The sequence below is a fragment of the Apium graveolens genome, chromosome 8, assembly GCF_009905375.1.
Source record: "Apium graveolens cultivar Ventura chromosome 8, ASM990537v1, whole genome shotgun sequence".
NCBI classification, from domain to species: Eukaryota; Viridiplantae; Streptophyta; class Magnoliopsida; order Apiales; family Apiaceae; genus Apium; species Apium graveolens.
Genome location: NC_133654.1, coordinates 116,841,091 through 116,856,520, shown reverse-complemented (window position 1 = coordinate 116,856,520; position 15,430 = coordinate 116,841,091). Strand labels below are relative to the sequence as shown.

Below are 15,430 nucleotides of genomic sequence, written 5' to 3'. Positions count from 1 at the left end.
TTGAGTTTAATAATATTAAATTTTTTTAAACATTAACAACATGTATTTTTTGAAAAATTATGGTGCTCTTATTAAAAAAAGTGAAAATTGAGAATGAGTATTTACCTATAAAATTTGATGTTTGTTTATTCAAAATTTTTCCTCTAACTGTATAAAATTTTCTTTGTTAAACATTTTATATTTTATACCTCACAAAATATGTACACAAATATTAAAATATAATGCTCACTTTACATAAGTTTTCTTCAAAAACTGTCAAAAAAATTTGTTTAATTTGATATGATATATAAAATTAGCATTTGTTTGGTTGGAAATACATGATAACTTAGATGTAAAATAAAGGTGGGTGGGTATTTAGGTTTATTGTGCAGTTTTTCAAAATTCTTTTATTTTTTAACATTGTTATTTTTAGGTTGTGAATATGTGTATATATAATAAAATGTGATAGTTATTATATATTTATTTATACTCAATAATTTTAACCATGCTTTAGTGGAATAATATTATAGTTTTAAACTTTAAAAACATGTATTTTTTCGAAAATTATGATTTTGCAGTAAAAGTGTGTCAGAGTGAATATTTGCATGTAAAACCAAAACTTTTACTCTCAATGTATAGTTTTATTTGTTAACTAGTTTTGGGATTTATTGGTTGGTAAGTTGAAATTATTCACAAAATTTAAACTCAAATAATATAATGTTTCATTTGCTTAAAATATTTTTTAAAAAATTGTTAAAAAAATATTGAATTTTATGTTATGTATAAAATTAACATAGGTGTGTGATTGAAAACTATATATTTAAACCTAGATGTCAAATAATGTTGATGAAATAATTATTTGTAATTATAAGTATTAGTATGTGGGTCTTTTATAAAGTAAGTATTATTATTTTTTAAATTATTAGCACGTTTAAATTGTGTTTTTTTTAAAAAAAATTTACTTACACAAAGTGTTCTAATGATCAGTAAATCTAAATATAGCATTATTTAAAAAATATATTTTTAGGTTGTACTCTTTTGGAAATTATGGTGTTATATTAAAATTTAGAGTGAGTATTTAGATATAGAAGTTTATGTTTATTTTTTCAAAACTTTTACTCTCAATATATAAAGTTTTATTTTTTAAGTAATTTATGTTTTATAGATAGTTATGTTCTTCTTATTCAAGAAATTTGCATTTTTGGATTTGATATGATGTATAAAATTGGCATATGTACGTAGTTGGAAGGTACATTATGTTGGAGTTTAATTCTATATTCATATGTTTAGTTATTTATTTAGATAATGTTTTATTTATTTTTAGTATAATGTTGAATAAGTCTGCTGCACTTAGTGGGTTACTAGCAGCTGAACGAGTCTTTAACAACGTGATCAGTAGTTGCTGGTTATTAGCACCACATTAGTTTAGTTTTGCTGTATTCAATTAAGAGAATTGTACTCTTCTTTCAGCAGTTTAATAAAAATGAGTTCAGCTCATAATATATTTCTATATTAATTACTGTCATACACTTCTATATAGTAGCTACATTTGGTATCCGAGCCTGGTGTTCAGTTTCTTTTATGCCCAAATATCAACCTAAACACACAAGCGAAACCACCATGCAAACGTCCAAGGCAAAGGAAGGTGTTGTGGGTTTGAGCTATCCCATGTTAACGAGAAGCAATTATACAACTTGGTCCCTAAAGATGAAAGTGTTCATGAAGGCGCAAAGAGTATGGGGTGCAATCGAACAAAAGGATCCCAAAGTAACCGTGGATGAAAGAACGGTGCAGGTGGCCCTTGCTGCGATATATCAACGTCTGCCAGAGGATATTTTGTTGACCATTGCTGAGAAAGAAACTGCTAAGGAAGTTTGGGAGGCCATTAAAACGATGTGTGTGGGAGTAGAGCGAGTGAAGGAGGCAAAGGTGCAGACATTAAAGGGAGAATTTGAGTCTCTCATGATGAAAGACTCAGAGAAGATAGAAGATTTCTGCTTTAAACTGAGTGGCATTGTGACTAACATTCGAGTTCTTGGAGAAGCTATGGAAGAATCCAGTGTTGTAAGGAAGATTCTACGTGTTGTGCCTGATAAGTTGCTCCAAATAGCTTCAAATATTTAACAATTTGGAGATGTTAAAGCCATGTCAGTTGAAGAACTAGTGGGACGTCTCAAGGCCCATGAAGAAAGAATGAAAGGTAGGAGTGAGCAAAGTGAGCAATAACAGCTTCTCTTAGCTAAGAAATGGAAGGGCAGACTGGACAAGAGCAAGATAAAATATTTCAATTGCAACATTTATGGTCACTTCGCCTCAGAGTGTGACAAACCTCGACGAAAGAAAGAACACTGTCAAGAAGCAAATCTAGCACAGCTTCATTACGACGAACCGGCATTGCTGTAGAGGCCATATGGGCCAACAAAGACAAGCCATAAGGGCTTGTGAATAAAAGCCAAGGGCTGTAAAATGAATGCCATATGGGCAGGAAATAAATTATAAGACGGGTAAACAAGGAATCCAAAAGGAGTTGTGATCACTGGTGCTCTATGGGCACAGAAAGGCCACACGGGCTGGATCAATATATTTGCCATACGCGCGTGAAGAAGCTGTTTCAGTTCAAGGCATGCCATATGGGTAGCTGAAGAATTGATAGATGAATATAGAATTAAGGGGGAGATTGTTGAAGTTTAATTCTATATTCATATGTTTAGTTTTTTATTTAGATAATATTTTATTTGTTTTTAGTATAATGTTGAATAAGTCTGCTGCACTTAGTGGGTTACTAGCAGCTGAAGGAGTCTTTAGCAACGTGATCAGGTCATGCAGTAGTAGAGAAATAATAGGAGTAGTTGCTGGTTATCAGCACCACCTTAATAGATTAGTTTAGTTTTGCTTCTTTAAATAGTCACGTACTTAGTTTGTATTCAATTAAGAGAATTGTACTCTTCTTTCAGCAGTTTAATAAAAACAAGTTCAGCTCATAATATGTTTCTATATTAATTACTGTCATACACTTCTATATAGTCGCTACACATTCTTAAACCTAAATGTTAAATAGTGTTGTTACAATCCTGACCCTTGAATAAATGACAACCTATCCAGATCATATAGACATGATAACAAATTAACAACACATTACACCTCAATACAACACATGTAACAAATAAAATGGTTACCCTAAAGTTTCACACATTTTGATTTGTGATTTTTATATCATCTAATTTTAATATTTGTATTCTATGTTCTATAAATATTTTAAAGAGTTCTTATAAGTTAATGCAATTTTCACAATTTTTATTTTGAAATAATGTTAATTTTTTATAAATTTTGTGATCTTTAATTTCAGTTTTTATGTTTTATAGTTGAATTTTGTTTAGGTGTTCTGAGTTGTTTTTCTTTGTAGTATTTAAAATTTGTTATATACTATATTTTTTTAATCACATATGGTATATATTTGATACATTTTACTTTTATATATTATGTAATTATGTTTTTATTTTTATTCATATGTTCTATATAATTAATGTAAATTTTATGTGGTCATTTATTAATTTATGTGATGGTAATTTTAATTTTAATTTTATATGCTATATAAATTGTTTCTATTTTTTATATGTTCTTTAAGTATGTTATTTCTATCTTTTTTCTTAGCTTTATGTTCTATATAATTTAGGGATATTTTATGTGATCTATAAGTATGTTCTCTAATTTATTGTGTTTTGTAACTATATTGCGTTGGTTAACTATGTTCTTTGTGTTTTAAAACTATGTTATATAATTTATTATGATTAGTTTTTTTATGTTAACTATTTTTATTTTATGTATATTTTATTTTTTAATATTCTATTTTTTGTGTTCTGTATCTTTTATTTTTTTTTATTCTTTGTGTTCTTCAAAATATTTTGAAAATGTGGTTAGTTTACGTGTTCAAAACTTAGTAAATCAAATTAAGGTCTAAAAGACATGACTTCTTTTCTATAAGTCTTTATTATGCATTTTATCCTAAATATGCAAATAATAAATCAAATTAAGGTGTAAAAGACATGAATTCTTTTCTATAAGTCTTTATTATGCATTTTATCCTAAATATGCAAATAATAAATCAAATTAAGGGCTAAAAGACATGACTTGTTTTCTATAAGTCATTATTATGCATTTTATCCTAAATATGCAAATAATAAATTAAAGTAAGGGCTAAAAGACATGAATTCTTTTCTATAAGTCTTTATTATGCATTTTATCCTAAATATGCAAATAATAAATCAAATTAAGGGCTAAAAGACATGAATTCTTTTCTATAAGTCTTTATGATGCATTTTATCCTAAATATGCAAATAATAAATCAAATTAAGGGCTAAAATACATGACTTGTTTTCTATAAGTCTTTATTATGCACTTTATTCTAAATAAGCAAATAATAAATCAAATTAAGGGCTAAAAGACATGACTTCTTTTCTATAAGTCTTTATTATGCATTTTATCCTATATATGCATATAATAAATCAAATTAAGGGCTAAAAACATGAATTCTTTTCTATAAGTCTTTATTATGCATTTTATCCTAAATATGCAAATAATAAATCAAATTAAGGGCTAAAAGGCATGACTTCTTTTCTATAAGTCTTTATTATGCATTTTATCAAATAATAAATCAAATTAAGGGCTAAAAGACATTATAAGTCTTTATTATGCATTTTATCCTAAATATGCAAATAATAAATCAAATTAAGGTCTAAAAGACATGACTTCTTTTCTATAAGTCTTTATTATGTATTTTATCCTAAATATGCAAATAATAAATCAAATTAAGGGCTAAAAGATATGAATTCTTGTCTATAAGTCTTTATTATGCATTTTATGCTAAATTTGCAAATAATAAATCAAATTAAGGGCTAAAAGACATGAATTCTTTTCTATAATTCTTTATTATGCATTTTATCCTAAATATGCAAATAATAAATCAAATTAAGGTCTAAAAGATATGAATTCTTTTCTATAAGTCTTTATTATGCATTTTCTCCTAAATATGCAAATAATAAATCAAATTAAGGTCTAAATGACATGAATTTTTTTCTATAAGTATGTTCTGTAATTTATTGTGTTTTATAACTATATTGTGTTCGTTAACTATGTTCTTTGTGTTTTAAAACTATGTTATGTAATTTATTATGATTAGTTTTTTATGTTAACTAGTTTTTATTTTATGTATATTTTATTTTTTAATATTCTATTTTTTGTGTTCTGTATCTTTTAATTTTTTTTATTCTTTGTGTTCTTCAAAACATTTTGAAAATTTGGTTAGTGTACGTGTTCAAAACTTAGTAACTTTTAAATTTGTTAAGTACATGTTACAGTTTTGCAGGTTGTTATTATTTTCTTGTTTTTTGCTAGTGTACTTTGCAGTTTAACAATTTTTTACATAACAAAACAAACCAGTTTAAAATAGAAGAGTTTGGACAAAGAGAAAACAAAAATAATAACAGTTATTTTGATTAAATACTTGACAATGCATGCTAAATGTAGTACACCCTGATCAATAAGATTGGAGACCCGTAATAAGAGTAAAGTTCTATGGAGTCCACTTTAATTGGAGTCCTCGGAGTCCATATATGTTCTGCAAGTAAAATATAGCTTAAAATATTGCAAAACATATTATTTTTCGACAAACATCACTATTCTATCAAAAATCTTGTAGATTGCATAAATTTTACAAGGAGAACATTGCAAAAATATATATTCTACAAAACATGTTTAGTTTGCAGAACATAAATGTTCATGTTGCAGAACATATTGCAGAACATACATATTGTACCGTAAATATATGAGATTTACATGATTTTGTTGAAGTTATGTTATTTGTGTAACATGTTTTGCAAAATAACATGTTTTACAATATATTTTATTTGCAGAACGTAGATGGACTCCGATAAAAGGTGGACTCCATAGAACTCAGCCCATATATTGGAGTACAAATTGACAAAAAAGTAAGGGATATGTATATGAAAGGGTAGGGTGAGGGACATTAAATTTTTAATTTTGAAGTGTAGTACTTTTAAATAAATTTTAAATATAACGTAATAAATTTTGATTTTTGAAGTGCAGAACTTTTAAATAAATTTTAAATATAACAAATATGCAAAACATAAAATTTATATTTATAAGAACAACATATGGACATACATTTTACCATCATTAAATTATATATTATTAAGTATGTCATAGAATAGAGTGTGGCAAAAAACTTATTTAATAAATTCATAAATACAAATTTTTTTTCACAAAAAACTACATGAATTATCTCGTAAATAAAATGCAGTATCTTGCATATGTATTGGTATCCTCTATATGCATATGTATTGGTATCCTCTATATAAACTACAGAACATGAACTAATAACAAATTATTTTTGTAATTTAGTAATATATGTGACAAAGGGTACATGATAAAAAAGTTTTACCCATAAATTGAATATTTTTTTTTGATATATTTATCAAAATTGAATATAAAAAAGGAAAAATTAATTCATAATACACCAAAATAAATTACTATTAAAAAATTAAAAATTATTTTAAATAATTTTGATTATTAGATGCCTAGATGGTAAATAATATAGTAAAAACGTAAAATATAATATTATTCAACCCTTTCACATATAATTCAAATTCTCTTCTAATTAAAATTAAACAAATAAAATTTTATTAACAATAATATTAAAAAGAAAAACTTTTGAATAAATTTTAATATATAAATAACCCTACTTATTTATATTGCATTAAAGTTTAGCTATTTTATTTTTATTATAACTGTGCATATTACATCGTGATATAATTGTTATGCTCCTTTAAATATTACAAACAATTTTAATTCACCTACAGTGAATATGAGAAAAATGAGACTGAATAAATGATAAGATAAAAAATTTAGGCTATATTAAGATTGTACAAAGAGGCCTTTATTGGTACGTCTCTTTAGAAAAGAAAACAAAAAAAATTATACAAGTGAAAATAATCATACCATCAAATATTGAATAAACAATAAAGATGAATGGTATCCACGTCTCCAACTTAGGGTCTCGTAAAACTTCTTTATATATATATTGGCACCAAAATTATATCATTTTTAGTGTACCTAAACTTTTTCCTATAAAATTGTTAAAACAATTATTAAATTTTATTTTATATATAAAATTAGCATAAGTGTGTGGTTGGAAAATATATATTTAAATCTATATGTTAAATATTTAAATTAGCATAAGTGATGTTGCTCAAATATTTAATTGACAGTATATTTTTTTATTTATTAGCCATATGATGTGTTCTTTACAAAAAGTGTTCTAGCATATGTGTATTAATGATCCCATAAATAAACAATTACTTTATTAAAATTATTAAATATATTAGATTATGTGGTTTACTATTAGTTATGTGAAATTAATATGCCATGACAATATAATATGTGTATATTTGAAATCCTATAGTAGTTTTTAAGCAACACCAAATTTAAAATCTTGGATAACATTCAAGTACTTAAAGTTAAATTCTAAGAGAAAAAATATTAGTATTATGATATTAATCTATTTTTTTATCTAAAACGCAATAATAATAAAAATATTGAGCTATAATATTGGTTTTGAATAATATTATGAGTCAACGTTCCTTCCCTCATAATAGCCTATGTAGTATTCTCTACCATCTATCCTAATAAGAATTACAAATATATTAATAAAATCAAAATATGAAATGATGAGAATGAATTGATTTTTCCTAAAAAAAAATTAAAAAATGTTGTCTTATATAGATAGAGAGATATTATAGGTTAAAATTGGTAGGAAAAATATATCTTTATAAATGTATAATAATTTTAGGTTATAAAAAAATTGGGTAAAAATTTAAAAAAAAAAGAAGAATAGATAATACATTTTTTATATTATCATCATGTGTAATAATTTACTAAAGCTACATGTATCTTATCTTCTACTTATAGTAGTATTTGTACTATGTATGTAACAAACATTAAGTGTGAAGGCTCCATCTTACATATTTGGACGGGCCTGCAGGTTATTATTTTATATTATTATATTATGGTTTCTAATGTTAAAATAGGTGTGCCAAGAATGGTCTCAAAAAATTATTATTTCAAAAATAATTGTTTGTGTACTGCTGTGTTAAGTGTATAAACATTAGAAAATAATAACTTTAAAAAATATAATAAGCAAAATAATAACTTTAGTGTTTAAATATTAATTTATAATTTATAATATTTGGGTCATACGGTTGAAGATAAAATAATAAATTTAAATGATAAATGATAATAATTGTCCTATTTGAATGTCAAGTTTATAGCAAGTATGGATTAATAATTTATCATCTATATTTTTTTGTTTCATGTAAGAGTTCATACCCATTGTTATTTGATTTAATTAAAAATACGTATATTTAAATATGTAAATTTTGGTACGTATGAAACATAAAATAGTTAAGTAGTTTAATTAACAATTTTATAGGTCACAAAAGCATGTATTATTTGGAAAATTATGGTGCTCCATTAAAATTCATAGTGACTATTTATAGGTAAAAGTTAATATTTGTTTAGTCAAAACAATGTATAAAGTTTTTTTTAGTTAAGTAGTTTATATTTTATAGATAGTTAGGTTTTACTTATTAAGACAAACAAAATTGGCACCCAAAAAATATAATGTTTAATTGGATTTAATATTTTTTTCAAAAAGTGTTAAAATAATTGTTGATTTTATGTGATATATTAAATTGGCAAATTGTAAGGTATGTTCTTAACCATAGATGTTAAATGGTGGTGTTAAAATATATAATTATTATAAGTACTAGTAGGTGTGTCCTTTACAAAGTTAGTATTTAGATTTAAATAAATGTAGGTGTGTTTCTAACAAAGTTTGTGAATAATCATTATGGTTATATGTATGTATGTTAGATTAGATTAGGTGTTTATATAAGTTTAGATATGTTATTCATTTAGGTTTTAACTCCCTATGTTGAAATAAAAGCAAGTATTCATTAGAGTTTTATCTCCTTACACACACCTATGAGGTCATAATATGGAGTAAAGTTCCATGAAGACCACATTTTTATCAAACACCTACCACCTATGTTCTATAATCAAAATAGTATCAAATATATTATTTTGTGAAGTATGTTCTACCAGTATGACTAATTTATTAAAATTGTTGAATATCATTTAAGTTTAATAAGTATAATGTATATGTTCTTCAATTTGAACAAATGTTCTCCAACTAAACATGATAAAACATTTTGTAAAGTTCTTGATACAAGTACATGTATAATGTTCAACATTTTGAATAAAATAATGATTTTTGTTGAACATTATTGGTAAAATAATACATTTTGGAATGTTTTTATGCAATATTTTAGTTACAGACCATAAATGGTGTCCGTGATCTCCAACAAAAAGTGGTCTACATAAAACTTGACTCTTAAGATTATATATATATCTATATATATATGAGTCCTCGGAGTCCATCTACGTTTTGCAAATAAAATATATTGTAAAACGTGTTATTTTGCAAAATATGTTACACAAATAGCATAACTTCAACAAAATCATGCAAATCTCATATATTTACGGTACAATATGTATGTTCTGCAATATGTTCTGCAACATGAACATTTATGTTCTGCAAACTAAACATGTTTTGGAGAATATATATTTTTGCAATGTTCTGCTTGTAAAATGTATGCAATCTACAAGATTTTTGATAGAATAGTGATGTTTGTCGAAAAATAATATGTTTTGCAATATTTTAAGCTATATTTTACTTGCAGAACATATATGGACTTCGAGGACTCCAATTAAAGGTGGACTCCATAGAACTTTACTCTATATATATATTAAATTAAAATAATATTAGATTGAAAACTTAAAAAAATATAGTTGATTTCATTGTGGAATTTGATTTTGATCACCCACTCCAAATCATATAATTTAAATACCATGCCAAATTATTTAATAAGTAAAATGAACAATAAAATATCTTCCCCACTATTTCTTGTGTTTCCTTCTAAGTTGTTCCTTCTAAGTTGATGAAAATAGAATGTTCAGGGTTTCTTTAACTATTGAGATAAAAGCACAAGAAGGATGAAGGAAAAGATGAATTTTTCACTAAAAATACATTCAACCTATATTCCTTTGTATCGAAAGGTTCATTTATTTCACAAAAGATTATGAGTCAGATATTTTACATATAACCCTATATCCAATAGATTTCAGTTCTAAACATACCAAACTGAACCATTTGACGAACAAAGTTATGTGATACGTGAACTATGTGCCTATGTTCACTATGAATTAGGTGGCTACTTGGTTCCGTGTTACTATATATAATTTTTTTATTATGTACATGTTATCATATTGATGTAGTTTTAGACAAGCAGTTCATCAAATAATCATCATTTTGATGATTAAATTGTATCTTTTAATTATGAGAATAAGACATATGGATGAATAGTAAAGTTCAATACTATTATTTAACAAACTTATACAAACCTCATCAGCTTTATATCATAAATTTACAGCAAGTATGGTTAATATAGACAGACAACATGAACACCGAATAATTCTTACATGTAATTATCCAATGTTGTAAGTGTATTCAGTTTAATATTATTTTTTTCAAACAAGTTACAAGTTATATTTCTTATGTTTGTTATGTTTTGTTTTACCATAAAAAATGAAGAAAATGCTCCACCAATTTACTATGCAAGCATCCCTATTAAGGTAATAATCTTACAAATTCAAGTTTTTTCAAAATATTCTAATTATAAATATGTGAATCACAAATATACTCCCTTTATCCTAAAATAACATTTGGTCTCTAAATAACATTATTTCGAATAAACTCATTCCTTAGGAGCGAGCATTAATCTCATGTATTACATTGAACATCATTAATTATGAGGGAGCATTCATATGTTCCATGCCACCTCTGTATCCTCCAATACTTCCATCACTCCCATCAATGGATATTTCAACTGTTTTACATTTCTTTAGTGGTGGGACCAGCCCCTACTCCAACACCACTACTCATCACATCTCCAAAAACCCTCCTATAGCTATTAAACTTTTTTCCCACATACCATGAGCTCCCCACACTATTCATTAAGGATGCATTCATCATCAACCAGCTAAATTAACCATTGGTATTCTCATGAAGACATTGGGTGAATTGGTTAAGCTAGCATAACCATTTATGCAAAACTTAAAAATGTTGGTGGTTCCATGTAAGGCTTTGAAAAATCAGAGGCTGGATTGGCTCAAATGTATACTCAATATATTTTCATGATAGCAAACTAGTAAATGAATAAGAACTTGATGCTCCTTGCCGAAGCATAGGAGTTTAGAGTTGATAATGGCTCCCATAGCTAGGAGCCATGGGGGAAGTTGTTAGTTGTATGCATGTCAAGTAATATGTTATGATAAATGTGTACACCTGAACTAAATAGGTACCTCAATTTTGTGGATGCTTAATGGATGATTAATGCATGAAGAGTTAACCACTAGTTATTATAGTGTTGAAGTGTGTCAAAAAAGGAAAGAGATACATCTCATCAAGAGAATCTTGTTAAACCTTGCAACATTTATTTTCTCTTAAAAAGTGTTTATATTTGATTTCTTTAATCAAAATATTAAAAGGAATCTATCCTGTTTTCAAATTCAGAGGTGTGAAAATACAACTGATGGAAATCTCACATATGGTTCTTTTAAAGAGGGAAATTTATGTCAAAGGCATACTTTGGCAAATAGAAAATCTTACTTATGGTTCTTTTAAAGAGGAAAATGTATGCAAAAAGACACACTTTGGAATACTTGGATCATAGGTTAAAAATAGAGTCCCTATTGTTCTTACTGTCAAGCAACCACCAAGGATGCCTAAACAATTGCTAGTGTCATCTTTATAATAAATTAGTTTAGTATATTTTTTGGATGGTGTGAGTTAATTTATCTAAAATAATGCTTTAAGATAACTTTCTATAACCAGTTTATTAGTTAATCTTCTAACATTTATTTTAACTAGAGGAGTTATGTTAAAAAAAAGTTTACAACAAGCAAAGAAATAAAAATGGTTCTCCTCAAATTTTGAGTTTTCTTAATATGAGAAAAATAATTTACTATAAGTTGTTGTTTTAAATATGTGTATATTGGGGCATAATGTTAATAAAATAAACCTACATTTCCCGTTTAACATGTATTAACAAATTGGTTTAGGATTATTTATAATAAAAAATATAAAACTTGGAGTACAAATATTATTATCTTAAATTTGTATAACCTATTTAAAAACTTTTTGCAATTTTTTACCAAAAAATGAATTGTTTTGTATAAGGTTTGTTCAAGAAATAGATAAGTGAGTTTGTGGTTATATTTGTGTTAGATCCAAACTACAAAAACAAATTCCCAAGAAAACTACATTAAATTATAAATTTTATATATTTTGATATGGTATAGTAACCAAATATGTAATGTCTATTAAAAAATTAACTACAAAAAATTAAGTTTGTTACTTATATTTATAAATGATTGAGGCAACATACATATAAACTGAAAATACACCTACAGGGGTTAATAGGTGATTATGGCTAACTCAAGATACAATAGTATATCTCCCTTTATACCAGCTGCTGATAATGGCTTGCTGAAACCGTGTTTCTGAGCCTGCCCTCTAAGTACTATACTATCCCGTAGTACAAACCTCTCTAGCACTAGTTCACCAAACCCTTGTTTCCCTTAGCCAACTATCCAGCAACTAATCAATACAAATTGAATAATATAAATTGAACATTAAATGATTACAACTCAAACTATAGACTCTCTAAGATATAACGTGTATATATAATTAAGAGCTCGAGAGTATTTTTGAAACAATAAAGTTCGGTGAGTTGTGAGTGTTTTTACCGCAATAAGTACATCATAAAAACTGTAAGAAACTTCATATTTAAACATACACCAACGTTCAAAATAATCTCAACAACTTACAACGATTAGAATCCAATTCTAACATTTAAGTTCGTTGGGATGATTTCCAACATTCATGTATACGTTTGACAGAAGAGAGAAAGAAAAAACAAGGATCAGAAAAAGTCTCTTCTATTTTAACAGAGTATAAAATGTTTTAAACAGATTTGTAGGAGATGGAGGTTGAAAATAAAACAAACTCGTACAAATTAGGAACTATTTTAAATGCTTGAAAACATTTTATAACAGAGCTCTATTGTATATAAAACACGTAAAATATAATAGAGAAGTCCATACAATTTACTAAAAGAAGTTCGTGAATTTTCTCCTTTAAAATTGACTTCCATGTTGATTCCGGACTGTTCATCTTGGCTTGCTGTTATTCTTAATATCGTGATCATTGCTTGCGGAGATAGATTACTATCGTATGACAGCTTGTTGTCATGATACTTAAACAGCAAAGGCATTAAGCTGATATATCCTGCAAACAGTCTTAAATAACAATATGATGGCTTGTTGTGTTGTGATCATTAATACTAAGGAGTTATAATCTCCCCCTTTTAATGATTCACACATTTAAGAGAATTATAAAACTCCCCCAAAATCTATGCATATGTTAATACTTATTAATTAAATTAACTTTAAATAACACACATGCATATCCAACATAACTAATATAGCGGCATTATTTCACCAAATACATTAGCAAATTAAGTCTTGAATAATAGCCAATATAAACCAAGTCGCAAACATAAACAAAGTAGCAAACCGCATATTAAACATAAGCCAACCGATGAAACATGTCTTAAACAAACATAACATAAATCTCCTAAATTTCTCCCCCTTAAAGCATAAAAAAGATCTAGGTTGAGGGCTGATCAGAATTATAAGATAAAGTATCAAAACACACAAACAAGTAAACAGCAATAAACAGATAATGGCATGTCAAAATTAATAAATTAAATTAAACACAAATTATGACATTTAATAAACAAACATAGTAAGCTAATATGAAATTGATAGTAAGCTAACATTACAAATTTCCAAAGATAGCTTGCCATTATACACTGCACATGCCAAGTTCCCAAGATAGCTTTCTTTTGGCAGCATTATCTCTCAAGAAATGGTGATGAACATCAATATGCTTTGTTCTTGAGTGATTCAACGGATTCTTTGATATGTTGATGGTGCTAGTATTGTCACAATGGATTGGAACTTTGCCACACTTGATTCCAACTACCAGCTGACAAATACTCACCTTCTTCTGTGGATAATGCGACTAAAGTTTGTTTCTTACTTTGCCAAGATACGAGATTTTGTCGTAAGTATGTATAAACACCACTTGTGCTCTTTCAATGAGTTTGACATCCTGCATAATCTGCATCACTATACCCCACAAGATCAAATGTGCTTGTAATAGGATAAAATAACCCAAGATTAATAGTCCCACTTAAATATCAAAATATTCTTTTAACTGCATTTAAGTGTGATTCCTTAGGCTTAGCTTGAAAACGAGCACACACACAAATACTATACATAATATCCGACCGAGAAGCAGTAAGATATAATAGACTACCAATCATGCCTCTATACTTTTTAATATCAACTACTTTACCATTTTCAGCTGAAATCAGCTTGTTGTTTTGATTCATTGGTGTAGATTTTGACTTGACATGCTCGAATCCAAATCTAATCAGCATGTTCTTCAAATATTTTGACTGATGAACATAGATGCCATCCTTTGATTGCTTGATTTGGAGTCCCAAGAAATAATTGAGCTCACCCATCATGCTCATGTCAAATTCACTGCGCATACACTTGGAAAACCACTCACACATAAAATCATTAGTGGATCCAAAGATTATATCATCTACATATATCTGGAAAATCAAAATATCATTACCATTTTTCCTAGTAAATAATGTAGGATCGATTTTACCTCGAATGAACCCATTTTTGATCAAAAACATACTAAGCCTCTTGTACCAAGCCCTTGGTGCTTGCTTTAAGCCATATAATGCCTTCTTCATCTTGTAAACACAGTCCAGATTTTGTTCATATTCAAAACTAGGGGGTTGCTTGAATAAACTTCTTCTTCCAGAATTCCATTAAGAAAAACACTTTTGACATCCATTTGATGTAGCTTTATCTTCTTGTAGCATTCATAGGAAAGAAATATCCTAATTGATTCCAATCTAGCTACTGGAGCATAAGTTTGATCAAAGTCAATGGCTTCTTGTTGATTGTACCCTTGTGCCTCGAGCCTTGCTTTATTTCGAGTAACTGCACCATATTCATCCACTTTATTCTTGAAAATCCATTTTTTACCACTGACTGAAGCATTTTTTGGTGGCTTAACAAGTTCCCAAACATCACATCATTGGAATTGATTGAGTTATTCTTGCATAGTCGTGATCCAATTTTCATCTTCGAGTGCTTCTTTGACATT

The 15,430-nt window shown here is 27.1% G+C and overlaps 1 protein-coding gene across 1 annotated transcript; it reads left to right on the top strand.

Moving 5' to 3' along the window:
- The first annotated feature begins 1,599 nt into the window (after positions 1–1,599).
- Positions 1,600–2,103, top strand: LOC141679904 (uncharacterized). The gene has a single exon (XM_074486267.1). The coding sequence runs from the start codon at positions 1,600–1,602 to the stop codon at positions 2,101–2,103; it is 504 nt and encodes a 167-aa protein (XP_074342368.1).
- Positions 2,104–15,430: the final 13,327 nt, after the last annotated feature.